The sequence below is a fragment of the Stegodyphus dumicola genome, chromosome 5 (assembly GCF_044657685.1).
Source record: "Stegodyphus dumicola isolate Sdum_Otavi_A_Nest chromosome 5, ASM4465768v1".
Lineage (NCBI taxonomy): Eukaryota > Metazoa > Arthropoda > Arachnida > Araneae > Eresidae > Stegodyphus > Stegodyphus dumicola.
The window spans coordinates 54,226,690-54,242,647 of NC_140772.1; the positions used below are offsets into that span (position 1 = coordinate 54,226,690).

General features: G+C 34.0%; 1 protein-coding gene across 1 annotated transcript; it reads right to left on the reverse strand.

Moving 5' to 3' along the window:
* Nucleotides 1–6,476: 6,476 nt before the first annotated feature.
* LOC146997106 (neuropeptide F receptor-like) lies at nucleotides 6,477–15,082 on the reverse strand. Its single transcript, XM_085816345.1, has 3 exons — nucleotides 14,912–15,082; nucleotides 14,231–14,407; nucleotides 6,477–10,377 (listed from the first exon to the last, which is right to left on the reverse strand). The coding sequence occupies exons 1-3, from the start codon at nucleotides 14,968–14,970 to the stop codon at nucleotides 9,417–9,419; spliced, it is 1,197 nt and encodes a 398-aa protein (XP_085672471.1). The 5' UTR covers nucleotides 14,971–15,082; the 3' UTR covers nucleotides 6,477–9,416.
* Between the last annotated feature and the right edge of the window lie 876 nt (nucleotides 15,083–15,958).

Below are 15,958 nucleotides of genomic sequence, written 5' to 3' on the forward strand. Positions count from 1 at the left end.
TACATGTATTTGATTGCGGCACACCTATATCCTACTCATGGCACACCAGTGTTCCGCGGCACACCGGTTGCGGAGCACTGCTCTACGTGACTTATTCTGACACACAGCTGTTGCTATGTCTTGATCAGATTTTAAATCTACATATACCTTGGCTCTGTGACTAATATTTTATAAAATATGAAAATATTTTAAACATTTCAAATTTAAAATGTATAATTATTCTAATTTTCTCCTCTAAGCACATCGTTTATCAAAACAGAAGAGTAACATTTGTACTGAAATATATAATTACCAGAGCCACTGCCTTTTGTTTTGTGTAGATTTAGTCAAGATCACAATCAATTTCGAAGGTAAACAGGTTCGGATCCCTTTTCATAGGTAACAAAAAAAATCTACAAGATTGGTTCTTGCAGCTTTTATTGCCCATTATTTCCATTTATTGTCCAGCTTTGCAGATTTCTTTGCTGTTGATGAAGAGGGACCTGTAGATCTTACTCTCGAAATCCATTGAGATTTTGACTAAATCTACGCTAAACGCAAGATTGTTGCTTTGCTAACTTTACATTGTTTGTAATATTAAAAATATTCTGATCATTTTAGTTTCGTTGATGTCTAATTAGCAATGCATAAATGCTAGCTTAAGGATCTTTCGCGCAATTTTTAATTTTTTGATGCGGTGTGAATAATATTCAGTTTTTCAAAATTCCTTGCACAATAAACCTCTATCTTTAATATCAAGTATTGAAGAATCTGCATATTGCATATCTGTAGGATCCTCGCATTGGGAAATACGACGGCACCTACAGCCACCAAATTTTGAACACGATTACTTCTCCACCCGAATAGGTGCCCTTCGAAGCCCAAATTTTGAATTTCGAACTTGTTTTTGAATTATTTCAAATTTTGCCCATATTTAACGAACTTTTGGTTAATACACTCTGTGGTTTGAAAGCGAGTAGTGGCAACACTGTTCGCAATAAATAACAACGCGCCACACTGTGGCCATTCGGCAAAATGTAAGATATTAGTCTTTCAATTTTAATGAACAAACTCAACTGCTGAAAAACAATGTGTTGTCCCTGCTGAAAATAACATTCTTTTATCTTCCTGGCGCCAGCATTTTGCCACTCGGGAAAGCGTAAGATATTCAACTTTGAAACTTAATCAGTCTGCTATTGAGTAATAGCCAAGCGATTTAAAAGCAATAAACGCAGCTCTTAAGAAAATGTTTTGTGATCTTTGATCAGACTGATTTTTATAAAAATGCATTTAAATCAGGGCATGCCTGATTAGAAATACAATAAAAACATTTTTATGAAAAGGATCTAGACGGCGTTACTAATACTGTTACATGATTTTTATTTTTATAATCACTATTTTAGTTTTTTTTTTTTTTTTTTTTTTTTTTTTAAAGTCCCTTGAGAAAAATTGTAAAGAAACTTTCAGTATAATAACCTGAAACAAGAAGTTTCTGCCTTAAACAGTTGGTATTTCGATTAAATGTTGTCTTAATGAAGCGAAACTTGATTATGTTTGCTCAGGTTTACAAGGCTTGCGCAATCCATCCATTAAACCTTCATTACATATGAATGTTGCGCCTCGCAGAGTAAAGACAAATAAAACATTTCTGAATATCTAAATAGTTCTCTCCGATGTTAGTGAAAGGGAAAAAGGAACCAGAAGCTCTCAGATATGGCACTTCTCAAAATGTTATACGACAAAATCAGGAAGTTGCCAAATATATGTAGGTTATTTGGTTATATTTGTTAACTTGTAATATTTATAAAATGCCAAAGTTTCATTTCTAATTATTTGCTCTTAGTAAAAGCAGTATCATGCATCCTAGACTTTAACCCCCCACTTCCACATCAATACTTTTACTGATAATTTTATGATGCTTCTGGATATTTATCTAACTTTTTATTACATTTGGCGAACGCACACTACATGGGTAAGGTTTGGTTTGGTTTAGTTTAATACTATTTATTAAAGCTATATTAATTTATGCTTTAATTGTTAGTTATTAAAGGAATTTGACTTGATAGTATGGAAATCTATTACGTATTTGCAGAATATTTTTTTCAGGCACAAAAAATTCCTGCCGTTTCCCTATTAAATAATGCAATGTACACTCGTTAGCATGAATTTTGGGTAAAACAAAACAAGAAGGCTACCGATTTATAGTTGATCAGTGGCAATACTGTTCAAAATAAAACATTTTTATCTCCGAAGAGCTAGACCGTTGCCATTCGGCGAGAAGAAAGATACATAATATCTTAATTTTAATCAATAAACTCAATTGGTTAAGAGAAATGTTTTCCACTCCCTGAAATAAAATGCATTCTTTTTCCTCGCACTAGGGTGTTACTATTCAGCAAAGCGTTACTATTCAGTATTTATATTTATTATTAGTTCTAAATTTAATCTTTCTGATATTCTGGATTAAAAACAATAATCTCAATTCTTATGAATACATATTTTATTTATTCATTTTCTTTTTTAATAATGAAAATAATTATATATTAAATATTTTTATGAAATGTAATAACTAGATTCATTAAAATTATTATACATTCCTTCCGTTTTATGCTAACCATTTTAGGCTAGTAAATAAGAGGTTGATAAGGATTAGGAATTGTTTAACTAAAGCTGCGCCATTGTAATGTATTTATCTTTTAAATTTAAATCTCTCTGATATTCTGGATAAAAAAAAAAAAAAACTCAATTTTTAGAATACGTTTTCTAATTATTAATTTCCTTATTTAATATTGAAAATAATTATATATTAAATATTTTTATGAAATGTGCTGACTAGATTCATTAAAATGATAAGCATTCATTCCGTTTTATGCTAACCATTTTAGGTTAGTAAATAAAAGGTTAATAATGAGCATGTTGATAAGGATTAGCCATTGTTTAATTAAAGCTGCGCCATTGTTAATTGTAATTGGCAAAATGTTTCGAATAATATCCGAATAATATACTAAATAGTCTTAAGATTTATAAATCATCGTTATGTAAAATTTGTGCTGAACTGCTACATTTTTGCGAGAGCCACGCACGGGGTATAACGGTTAGGGGTATAACGCAGGGGGTATCTTGATTAAATGGTGTCTTAGTGGAGCGAAACCTGATTATGTGTACTCAGTTATACAAGGCTTGCGCAGTCCATCCATTAAACCTTCATTACATATGAATGTTGCACCTCGCAGAGTAAAGACAAATAAAACATTTCTGAATATCTAAATAGGTTTCTCTGATGTTAGTGATAGAGTAAAACGAACCGAAAATTCTCAGACATGACACTCCGCAAATTGTTATATCACAAAATCAGAATGATGCTAAATATTTAACCTGTAATATTTATAAAATACCAATGTTCTATTTTTAATTATTTGTTCTTAGTAAAAGCAATTCCGTCCATCCAAAAATCTTTAACCTCCCAATACCATATGAATAGTTTGCAAATAATTTTATGATGCTTCTGGATAATTACCTAACTTTTTATTACATCCCACGAACGCACACTATATGGGTAAGGATTGGTTTGGTTTAGTTTAATGCTGTAAAGCACACGATGACTTATGTCTAAGGGAAGCGATACTTTCGTAGAGGACTTCCTAAGGGAAACTGACTCGTTTACCCGTTATGCATTGGGAGAACCACGAAAAGGCCCACGCAGCCAGCCAGTTCGTCGGGAAAAGAACTTAGGTCGGAGCTACCAGTATTCAGCGACTTTACTGCTCCATCGCCTGGAGAGCCCATACTCGATACTGAAGCAAATTTTCTTAGACCAAAATGGAGAAGGTCTGCGCATGCCCGGAACCACGATGGTTTATTACATGCTGTATAGCTTCCCGAACAAATCCTTCGCCTATCGATCAAAAGCAATGTATTAAGACGCCCCTGTATGACTGAGAAAAGGCACGATACCCTGCCGACTAGATCTAGGTGATGACGAATTATAATCCACTGAATTTTGTTTCTAATGCCAGTTAAGAACATTTTTATGAAAGCAGGAAACAGGAAAATTCAACTGTGCTCTAGTCTCAATTTAAACTTAGATCTTCTATTCTCAGTTAGGTTGGATAAGATTCAAGTATTTGGATTATGACAAAGAGCGCGAAAGCTATCTGCTTAAGGGGAAGGAATCCTTTGTGGAGCACATTTCAAGGGAAAATGTCTTTTATTCACGTTACGGACGGGGAAACTACAAAACCTCCTATGAAGCCAGTCACTTTGTAGGGACCGGAACCCTATGAAATGATTCTTTTAAAACAATGGCGGGCTCTCAGACGACTTTGGCTTGGCCAGTACTAAGGCCGAAGTGGTGGTTACTTCATTATACATAGAAGCACTTAATAGGAGGGCCATCTTTGCCTCCTATGAAGGGACGGGTCGTAACAACCATACTTTCTCTAAGATTCGAAACCGATCCCTTTGGTATCTCAGGCGGCTCGCCTAACCCCTATAACGTCTGGGATGCCGAAACGATATTTGTATCCAGTGGTCTTATCGCTTAGATATTGGTGGTCCGAACCTACACCATATAGCGCTCAGTGGTGTTCGATATTTTTAGGAAAAATGCATTAATCTAATAATTCTATGAATTTTCAAATCCATTCTTATATAAAGAAATTTAAAACATTTATCTTAAAAGTCGTATTAAATTTCTTAACGCATTCTAAATGTAATTTAATATGATTTATTACAACAGTTTTAACATTATCGTGAAATCAACACCTCGTGAGAAGAGCAACATATTATAGCGGAAGCCAAATGATTTCAGCTGTTCAGTTATTATGAATGAAATTCTGCAGCCTGAATTAGAATTTCAAAATACCCGAAATGCATTAACCATGAAATACAAGTACGCTATCGAGATATTATCCCTGAAATTCCAATATAATCACTCAATTACTCCTTCAATCTCCATTGTAAGGCGAGAGTACTTCTCTTGGGCAATTTGTTGTCCATTTAAATTCCACTAATGGGTGTTATTAACATATTTGTGGTTTTTAATTATTAATTAAGCGAATTATAATGGCACGTTTCCATTTAAAATACATAACCCAGTTAGTGCATGTATATATCAGGTGAGCAGCGTAGGTATATTTTAATTTGATAATAGGATATTGCAAAAGTAAACATTCCTCTTTTCTGTAATACTCAGGCTTCGAACATGTGAAAAGTGCTTTTAACTGGGATTTAATACCATTAAAATAGTTTTAATAGTTAATTATTAAAGGAAATTTGACTTGATAGTATGGAAAATTACGTATTTGCAGAGTATGTTTTTTTTTCGGATATAAAGTTTCCTATCGTTTCCCTATTAAATAATGCGATGCACACACATTAGCATGAATTTTGGGTAAAACAAAACAACAGAAGACTACCGATTTATAGTTGAGCAGTGGCAACACTGTTCAAAATAAAACATTTTTATCTCCGACGAGCTAGACCGTTGCCATTCGGCGAGATGAAAGATATATATATATATATATGTATATCTTAATTTTAATCAATAAATTCAATTAATTAAGAGAAATGTTTTCCACGCCCTGAAATAAAATGAATTTATCTTCTTTGTACTAGTATATTATTATTTAGTAAAGCGTTACTATTCAGTATTTATCTTCTAAATTTAATCTTTCTGATATTCTGGATTAAAAAAAATAATCTCATTTCTTATGAATACATATTTTATTTATTCATTTTCTTTTTTAATAATGAAAATAATTATATATTAAATATTTTTATGAAATGTAATAACTAGATTCATTAAAATTATTATACATTCCTTCCGTTTTATGCTAACCATTTTAGGCTAGTAAATAAGAGGTTGATAAGGATTAGGAATTGTTTAACTAAAGCTGCGCCATTGTTATTTGTAATTCGCAGTGTTTTTAACATTTCCCATTTCGAATAATATACTAAATAGGCTTAAGATTTATAAATCATTGGTATGTAAAATTTGAGCTGCAACTGCTACATTTTTGTGACAGCCGCGCGAGGGTATAGCGGTTAGGGAAGCCAAGTGTGGTACCGAGGGGCCGGGATTCGAATTCCAAAGAAGGCATGGTTGTAACCGTGCTTCTCTTTATAGAAGGGAAAGGGTGGTCGCTTGTTAGGTGCCTCCACTATAAAATGGCCCCCCTTCCGATCTTAGGAATAGGCAATGCTGAATAGGCAAATGTTCGCCAATGGATTAAAAAAAATTCTACAATTTACTGAAACGCGAAATATCTACAAAACAAGAGTTTTAAAAAATCTGAGTTTTCTCGTAGTATATTTGTGTCACAAGTATTAAATATTCACTAATCAAAAATAAAATTCTTAGCTAACATGAAGTTCCTGTTAATATAAAACAGCTATATAAACATTTTAATGCATTATATTATTCCACATATTCTAATGAAATAAAATGAAATAAATACTCAGCAAAATATGCCATTAAAAGGAATGCTTTATTATTTCACTTAAACATTTGTACTTCGTAATAATAGACATACATTTATTGAAATAGTGTACAAGTATAAATATCGAATTTAACTTACTTATAACACATGGTATAATGTTACATTATGGAGCAAGTACTTTTAGTAACTTAAAGCCAAGCATTTTATACCCAGTTTTCCGTACCACAAATTATACTGGGTATAGTAATAGTTACAAGAATATGTGACTGACCCCAGAAACTGCTTTGTAGTGTATAATTACCAAGAAGTAATTTAATAACGTACACAATTGCTTGATCATTTTCTGTTATTATTTACACTAATCTCCATTTGTGATAGCTTTTTGATTATATTTTAAGCCTTGTGATTAAACGATATAAAGTCAATACAAACATGTTTAAGGAATTTATTATTTAAGTATTATGTAATCCTTCCAAATTATACACATAAATTTGGTAGCTATTACTTATATAAGTAGTTTGCATAAAAGGTAGGAAACATTTACTAGAAAGTAATTTTTATCTATCGTTCCGGAAATCAGGGCATCAATTAATAACAGATTAAAAGATTAAAAGATTACAGATTAAAACATGCATATAATAATAATCTTAAAATAAAAGATATTGTAGTGTAACTTAACTAGTTATCCACCTGAGGATTTTCAACATTTTTTACAAAGACATCTGATTGATTTGTAAGATTTAGATTTCATTTCCATTCTTTTGTATAAGCAGGAAAACGCTAGAGGTAGAAAGAAAATCACAAATGTTATTCTAGATACTGCAAGAGAATGAAAAGAAATTAAAACTCATGAATTTTAGTGGATGTGTAGATGTTCTGTTTGAATTCTCATTTCCAAATTTTAACATTTAGAAAAAGAAGAAAGAAGAAGAACCATTTATCCTTTTGCCACAATATTTCTGCTTCTACAATTTACAGCAACTGTATCGAGAATTTGTAAGTTTAACTTAGCTGGTATATTCTGATTTATATTAACTTATTGCTCACGATTATTATTATTTCTTTGTAATATGTTTTTTACGTATTTTGGACTTGTTCTACACTTTTATTGCTTTACTTGAATCTTTATTTATGTTATACATTTTGAGGGGGTTTTCATGTTTATTTATTTGAATATGAAATATGAAAGGAGCAACTGAAAAACTGCAGTGATCTCAACGGGAGGAAATCCTCCTTTGGAAGGATATTTCATAGTTTTAGCCAGCAATGTAGTTAGCCTTTTATTTATCTGTTAAGTATTTGATTTTTATTTAGGTATATAAAACCTATTTTCGGTTACATTTTGGTATATATCAAAATTTTGTATGTTTTTTTTATTATTATTTAAGTTATAAAAACACATTAAAATATTCTAAACATACGTACGGACGGTTTAAGAAGGATGACTAATTCAGAGAATCTATTGTAAAAATGTACAGATAATTCTTGTTTATTCATTCTCTTTCCTCCAAAAAAATTTTGGCACTTTAATCTTAAATACTATTGTGTACATAGTTTTAAATTTCTGTAATGGCCAATTTTACTGCTTTTATTAACAAATCGGGCTTTTTTCATTTTTCATAGTAGCTTAATTGCTCGCTAGCTTGAAGAATTACGACTTTCTTAACAAATGACTGTTTTTTCCTTTTTCTCTTGCTTTAATGGCCAAGTTTTTATAGTTTTAGCTGAATTAGCCATTTTCACTTCGAAAAAAAAAATTTTTTTTCCATCCTACTACAAGCCAAGCGCCATTTTTGAGATCTTTACACGGTTTCCGAGGTTTCCGGCCCCCTTCGATAATAGGAGACGAGTTGCAGATAACGAAAATCTCTTCGCATTGGCTAAATGCCCACAGCACTTCGCTCCCCCCTACATACGTCATCCAAATGAAAGACACAGAAGTATAGCAGCCATTTTTCAACAAGTTTTAAGAGGGACAGCTTTGTATCGCCAAAGGTCAGTTTTTGTTTCTTTTGTTACAACTTTTTCTTGGTCTTAGCAAGACCCACTTAGTTTGTTCTCTTCTTAATTTTTGTTTTATTTTATTTTAATTACAGGTTTTCATTACAGTTTTCTAAAATCTATAATTTAAAAATTAAATTGTTAATCTTTAAGCTTGCAGGCCCAGCCCGTATGTTTTTGTATTTTTAGGACTAATAGCTCATCGCTATTTATTTTCGTTTTTGATTTTAATTTTAATTTTAGTCTAGGTTTAGGAAGTTTAGGTTTTGTTTAACATATTTTAACACCTTAATGTGTCATTCTGTGCGGACGCGTCGGGAAATTGGAACAGAGAATTGAGACTATTAAAATTTCCAAGACACTTTGTCTAAATTTTAAAAAATTTTTAGCGAAAAAGTTTCAATTGTCTGTTTCGGCGAAACGCGTAATGGGGTTGGCTTGATTCGACGTTCAAATAAATGAAATTTCCCTTGAAAAGCCTGTTTGGAAGTCGAATTGGGCTAATTTACCATTTTCCGCTTACTTTTTATCTTTTTCTGTTTTTTAATATTTTTTTAATGTTTTACATGTCTAATGATGTGATTTTCATGTGTATTAATTCTTTTAAAACGTGTTGAACCTTTTGGAGCAGCAGCTCTTGGTAACTTTTAGGCGAGCTTACTACAATTTTTAAATATAAACAATAAAGTTAATATGAGTTATTTTCTTTTTGTTGGATTTCTCGATTATGGCTAGAAAATACGAAAGGGAATGGGAATAAAAGTCTGAAACAATTTAAAAAGTGAAGCATTTAAGTTCAAAATTAACTTTCTCCTTAGTCATTGAAAAGTGAAAATGTATTTTAATACCAGAACGTTTTTAACACTGGAATACTTTTTGTTGCTCTTGTTGTTGCAAAGTTTAGCCCATATATATGTAATCCAGGTATATAAAAAATACCTACTAAGGATTTGCTTTTAGTTCACACGTGAAAATTTGATTTTTTTAAAATTTTAATTAAACATGACTTTCTGGATTGTTACTCTTTAGAGTCGAGTCACCTCCTGAAGAACGAATCATCGTATGGTTCTGCGGGACAGCTTGGTTGTCCGTTTGAGAACTTCGGTTAGAAATGAAAGCTGTACCAACCTTGGAAAGCACCCACCAAAGTTTTACTATTTCTCGACGGATATTACTATTCAGCCATCCATACAATATTGGATTCGTAACGGAAGAAGACATGGCTGTCATGTGAGAAACAGCGAATGCAAGATATAGGTACTTAGGATCCATCAAATCAGGATTGAATTCAGCGAGGAGGTTCAGACTGTTCCACGGCAGCCAACTAATGGTAAAGACCACGGAAATGTTCATCAGCACCATGGTGGCGCGAGTATTTCTTCTTAGATCTCTCAGCAATCCCTGATGGTTCATGTTCGAACCCTGATCTTTCAATTTTTTACTGTCTACCTTTATGACCCTGGCGTTTAAATGGGACCGTATATGGCAATGTGTAATCGACAAAGCCAAAACTGGTATGACGAACTGAACCACCAATATGAGCACCGTGTACATGCCCTTGTAGAAGGAACTAGGCCAGAGTTCTACACACTTGTAGTACATGTGAAGTCCCGGTAACCCAACTGAAACTGTTCCTTGAAATAGGGATATGGGTATAGAGAAGAGGAAAGCCGTGAACCATATCACGCTTGTGTAAAGTAACATATCTCTTCTGTTGCCCTTTGGATGCTTGGGATTGAAACTGATGACGGCTTTGTAACGATCAATAGCGATGGCTAGTACAGTAGCGGCTGACACGAAGATGGTGGATGCTTGGACGAAAGGAACAAGTTTGCAGAGGAACGCCCCGAGGAACCAACTTCTTCGGATCAGCACAAGTAGGGTAAGAGGCATGCAGAAGACACAAAGAATGATATCTGATAAGTTGAGATTGATGACCAGCACATTGCGAGACGACCTAGAAGACAAAACAATTATGAAATTTACTCTTAAATGTATCAAGAACAATGCATTCATTACACATTAGAACATAAAAGCACCATATATCCTCGAGTAATTTTCCGCTACTAATTTTGTATTCGAATATTGTTCGCAAGTCAAGAGTGGAAAAATTTGCGATAATTAAATTTCAATTTTTCGCCTAAGAAAGTTAAGAAAAAATTATTCATTTGGACACTAAACATGTGTCTTAAATGTGAGCGGAAAATTCTTTTCAAATAAATTTCATTGAAGAATGGTTAGCATAGCCTCAAGGAGGTTGGATTTCTACTTCCACGACAATTTTGAGGGAGGACCATTCCCCGGGAAATTACCCCGGGGAATGGTTGGAGGGTCTCCCATCCACGTCCCTACTACCAAACCATATGAGAGAACTTATATTTGAAGTGCCCCATGCCGCAACGACACTATACATTTACAAACATCCATATCTTATCTGGGATTGGAACCCGGGCCTTTCGGTACCTCAGCAGTCTGTCCTAACTTATATCTCTTTTTTTTTGCATTTTATAAATGTCATCTGCTCAGCCGGGGCTGCCCAGGGCTGCGGCCTGGTAGCTAGTGGTTGACTCCCGTCTAGTTGGTAACCAATTCTGGATGGATATATCTATACCCGGGTCGGAAGCCAACTCAGCAGCTTACGTCCCCTAGCCACTGCCCAGGGCGGCGGCCTGGTAGCTAGTGGTTGACTCCCGACGAGTTGGTAACCAATTCTGCATGGATATATCTATACCAGTGTCGGAAGCCAACTCAGTGGTTTATCTCCTCTAACCACTATATCGTCTAAGCGGTGCACGTTTGTATTAAATCAAAAATTGAATTAATACTTTTTAAAATAATAGTCTTATATTCATTGTTATATAATTATATTGTATTTCATTTCGTCATGTTTGATTGAATTTAAATGAAAGTGCTGCTTAAAGCTATATTAGTAATTTGAAATTTTGCTTTATATATTTTATTTCCTCACCAATTCTTCGGAATTGTGTAATTTCATTACCTTGTCTGCTTGTTTAAGAATAAAACCTTTATTCCTTTAAACTGCAGCCCTATCAGAGCGTATCCTTCATTTCGAACATCTCAGAAGATATATATATTTAATGAATTCTAACTTTAATAGAACTATTTCAGCATAAGTCACTATTTTATAACTAAACAACTAATCGGTTAATGCCAAGCAAGGGATAACAAAACGATACTTAAATAAAGAGAGGCATAAAATCATATCTAATAAATATTTTGTGACAAGTAAATATTGATTATTTGTCCTTAAAAGTAAAAAAAACGTGCAAATGAACATTATTTCAATTTTTGAATAAAGTAATCATATTGCTAGGAGTAAAATGCAACATACGTTTTTTTGTTTTGTTTCTCACTCAAATTCTAACTCAAAGCCATTTTCAAAAATCAATATTTCATTTTCAAAGTTCTACCTCGGAAAATAATTCCAATTTCAGAATATTTTTCTGCAGCCCTAGGAGTGTTTTAAATGTAAACATAGCTTGAAATGACAGGAAAAGAAAATTATTCATCTTTCAGACACCTTTTTTTTGAATAAAATTAAATTCAACGTAAACGTAATGATGAAAATTAATGGAACGAAACATTGTACTGCCAAGAAAACAGCGTATTATTGATTCAGAAGTCAGAAGAAGAAGAAGCTTGCAGAAATTTGGTAAGCAACAAGTATTGCATATCATGCATAATTTTGAGTAACAGTAACATTTTAAAACCAGAAAGAATTTAAAAACTACATGGGAATTAGAAAATAAAGATATGGTAGAAAACCTTTAATGCAGCAATGTAACTGCAAGATTTGCTTGTATGGGTAAAAGAGATATTACGATGCCGAATATTACTATGATAGTCTAACTGGTAGAAAGTAATTAAACAAACAGTAGTTATTGGAGAATTTAAAAACTAAGAATCAGCGTAATGTTTGTAAATTTTGCAGGACTACTTTCGATGTTTTAAATACACAACCACCTTCTTCAGCTGCCTAAGTACAAATGAACGAGATAGAATATGGTGATAAGGAAGAAATTCATTTAAAGAAAGCACAGAAGTTAGCTTCATTTAATTCCTTTGTTTATTTGGGCCACTTCACGTTTGCTCCTCCAAAATGGCTCTTGACCAAGAAATAAATTACTTAAAAGCAGTTGCTATTGACAGGGGATTTTCACCCAACATTATTAACCAAGCGGTTAAAATATTCTCATCTCAGCACATCAGAAGACACCTTCTCGTTATAGGAGATTACAAGAATCCTGCTGTTATTCCTTTCTTTCCATCGATTAACTACAGAACTGTTCGTATTCTACAGAAATTCAACTTTCAAATCTTTTTTTCTTCGATCGATAAAATTCCCAGTTCCATACTTAAAGACGCCATTCTGGATATGTATTCCTGGGGTATTTACAGGATTCCTTGCCAATGTGTTTTAATTTACGTGGGTCAAACTAACAGAGCCTTAAAATTTCGTGTTAAAGAACATGAGGGATATGTTAGGAAAAATGAAGCACAGAAATCCCCTGTTGCCCAGCACTGTTGGTTAGAAAATCACACTTTCGAGTCTTCTGCAGAAAACATGGCTCAAAACATCTTCCATTGGTGAGTTAAATTTTCTAGAGAGGTTTCACATTCAAAAATATCTTTCTGCTCTACTTAGCAATACTAATTCCACTCCATCTTTACCCACAGCCTTTAAGAAAATTTTGTTTTAGTTTTCTTGTTTCATCAATAGATGTGGCCAGTAACTTCCAGTCTTTCCAGTCATTATTATCTGATCCCCATTTTCTATCTTTCTCTGGTATTTAGGCAGCTGAAGAAAGGTGGTTTCCTGCAAATTGTACAAACATTGCGCTGATTAATGTTGTTTAAGTTCTCCAATAATCATTATTCGACGTATTATTTTAACCATTAACAGTTTGCCTTGACATATGCAACGACATGATATAGAAGAATTCAAGATGAGTCCAAATCAGGAGACGTTTTTGTATAACATGCGCTAAAATTATTTCTTTCTATGAGGACAAGGAAAAGGAGGTCCGCAGAACATTCTAATTTATAAAAGCAGCTCCCATTTGAAAACAATATGAGTAACGCTGATCTCCGACATTCCGATCAGCACGTTCTCACAGTGCAGGGGTAGTCGTACTGCTTTGGCTGATCAATATATTTAATAGTTCCTGATGTCGACATGAGATCAACTTTTGAATTAAATATCAGGGTTTACATTTGGTGAGGTATCGTAGAACTAATGCCGTCCGCACGGGAAAATGGTTAGCGACGCTGACTGCAGTACCGAAGAGCCTGGTTTCAAATCCCGGAGAAACAATGGATGTTTGTAAAGTTACGGTGTCGCAATGGATGTTTATAAAGTTACGGTATCTGTGCGGCATGGGTGCACTCTGTGCGGCATATGCGGGAGAAGTGAGTCCTCTGGAGAGGTTAATAGTAGGGAAAGAGAGGTGGGAAGCACTCGGATCCGGTGATCAGGGTGTTCCCCTTCAAAATTGGGTGCAAATGTAGCATAAGACGAACTGTTACCTGTACGATGCTGAAGGCTCTAGCCAACGACAGAAGCAGTCATGCCCTCCTTACAGCGGTAATAATTCAGGGGCTTTTTTGGTTAAACCAGACAAGTAAGATTAGTAAGAGCAACAGAAGTAATTATGATTGCATAATTAGATAACAATAATTTTCTAGTGTAGATCTTGTTCTTTACATTTAAATATCTACTAAAAAGGTGCCATGCTTTCGCCTTTAAGTAATAATTGGAATATCAGCAGAATTGTTGTTAAATGCCTTACCTGATTTTTGTGTTTGCAAGCACCACACAACAAACCAGAAGGTTGCAAAATAAACCAGTAGCCATCAGCAAAGCGTAACATGTGATAATAATCGTCTCTGTTTCATAATCGAAAATTCGATCTTTGGAGAAATGTTCTTCTAGGACATCTAAAGCTTGCTTAAAGCTGAAGTTGAAGCTGAGGTAGGTCACTTCCATTCGAAGGGAAGAAAAAGTTGGGCATGACGGAAATTTCTTCACTTGTCGGTATAGATTACATTATTCCCGTAGCATTCCATCAGCCTACTTTATAATTTCATCATAAACCATGCTACAGCGGTAATAATTCAGGGGCTTTTTTGGTTAAACCAGACAAGTAAGATTAGTAAGAGCAACAGAAGTAATTATGATTGCATAATTAGATAACAATAATTTTCTAGTGTAGATCTTGTTCTTTACATTTAAATAGCTACTAAAAAGGTGCCATGCTTTCGCCTTTAAGTAATAATTGGAATATCAGCAGAATTGTTGTTAAATGCCTTACCTGATTTTTGTGTTTGCAAGCACCACACAACAAACCAGAAGGTTGCAAAATAAACCAGTAGCCATCAGCAAAGCGTAACATGTGATAATAATCGTCTCTGTTTCATAATCGAAAATTCGATCTTTGGAGAAATGTTCTTCTAGGACATCTAAAGCTTGCTTAAAGCTGAAGTTGAAGCTGAGGTCAGTTCCATTCGAAGGGAAGAAAAAGTTGGGCATGACGGAAATTTCTTCACTTGTCGGTATAGATTACATTATTCCCGTAGCATTCCATCAGCCTACTTTATAATTTCATCATAAACCATGCTAGGATTTAGTGATTTACTTTTATTAAGGCAATATCACCTGAAAAAAATGAAAACACAAGTTTACTTGCTTGAATATTACAGCAAAATTTAATTGAAGATCTGCAATTATATCTCATTATTTACTTAGGTATTTACGTAGGTAGATCTAAAAAAGGTTACAAGCATCAGCATTTGAAAAGTAATTTTAAGAGAAAGAATACTTTTACCCCAGAGTAGCGGTTCTCAACCTTTCTTACCATCTAAAAAAATTTGAGAACCTTTAGTACCACCACTACAAAGTACTACTACCACCACCACTCTTGAACAAACCTCAGATCGCATAAATTTATGAGGGTTAGAGAAAATACTCAATCAGGATGTTGAAGTTTTAATTTTTGAATTTAATAGTTAAAAATACTTTGCTTCTTTGCGTACCACATCTTTTTCTCTTGCGTACCACCGGTTGAGAACCCGCCCCAGAGTATAGACATATGACATTGGTAGTCTAGCATTGGCTCTGCGGCTAGGTATAGTACGTTCACAGATGACAGAGCGATTGAATGGCAAGACGTTTATAAAGGTTGCTTCGCTTCGAGATTCAATACGTGATTCGTTATCCTGATATCGAGTACCTGGAGCGTGGTCAACCCGCTACTGCGGATCGTTATTGTGCAACTTGGACGAGGTTACGTGAAGCCATGTTATGCAAGTCTCCTGGCATGTTGAGTGATCATGTCATCCATCATGACAGTATCCGGCCACATACTGGTCGCCAAATTCAAAAATTTTCATGGGAATATTTAAAAGACAACTTGTATAACCGTAGACTATTAGACAGCTGATGCAGAATATTCGAGACGAAACACTGAGCCTTTAATCAGAAAATTTAAGTGGTGTAATGGAAAACGCGTTAAAAGAGC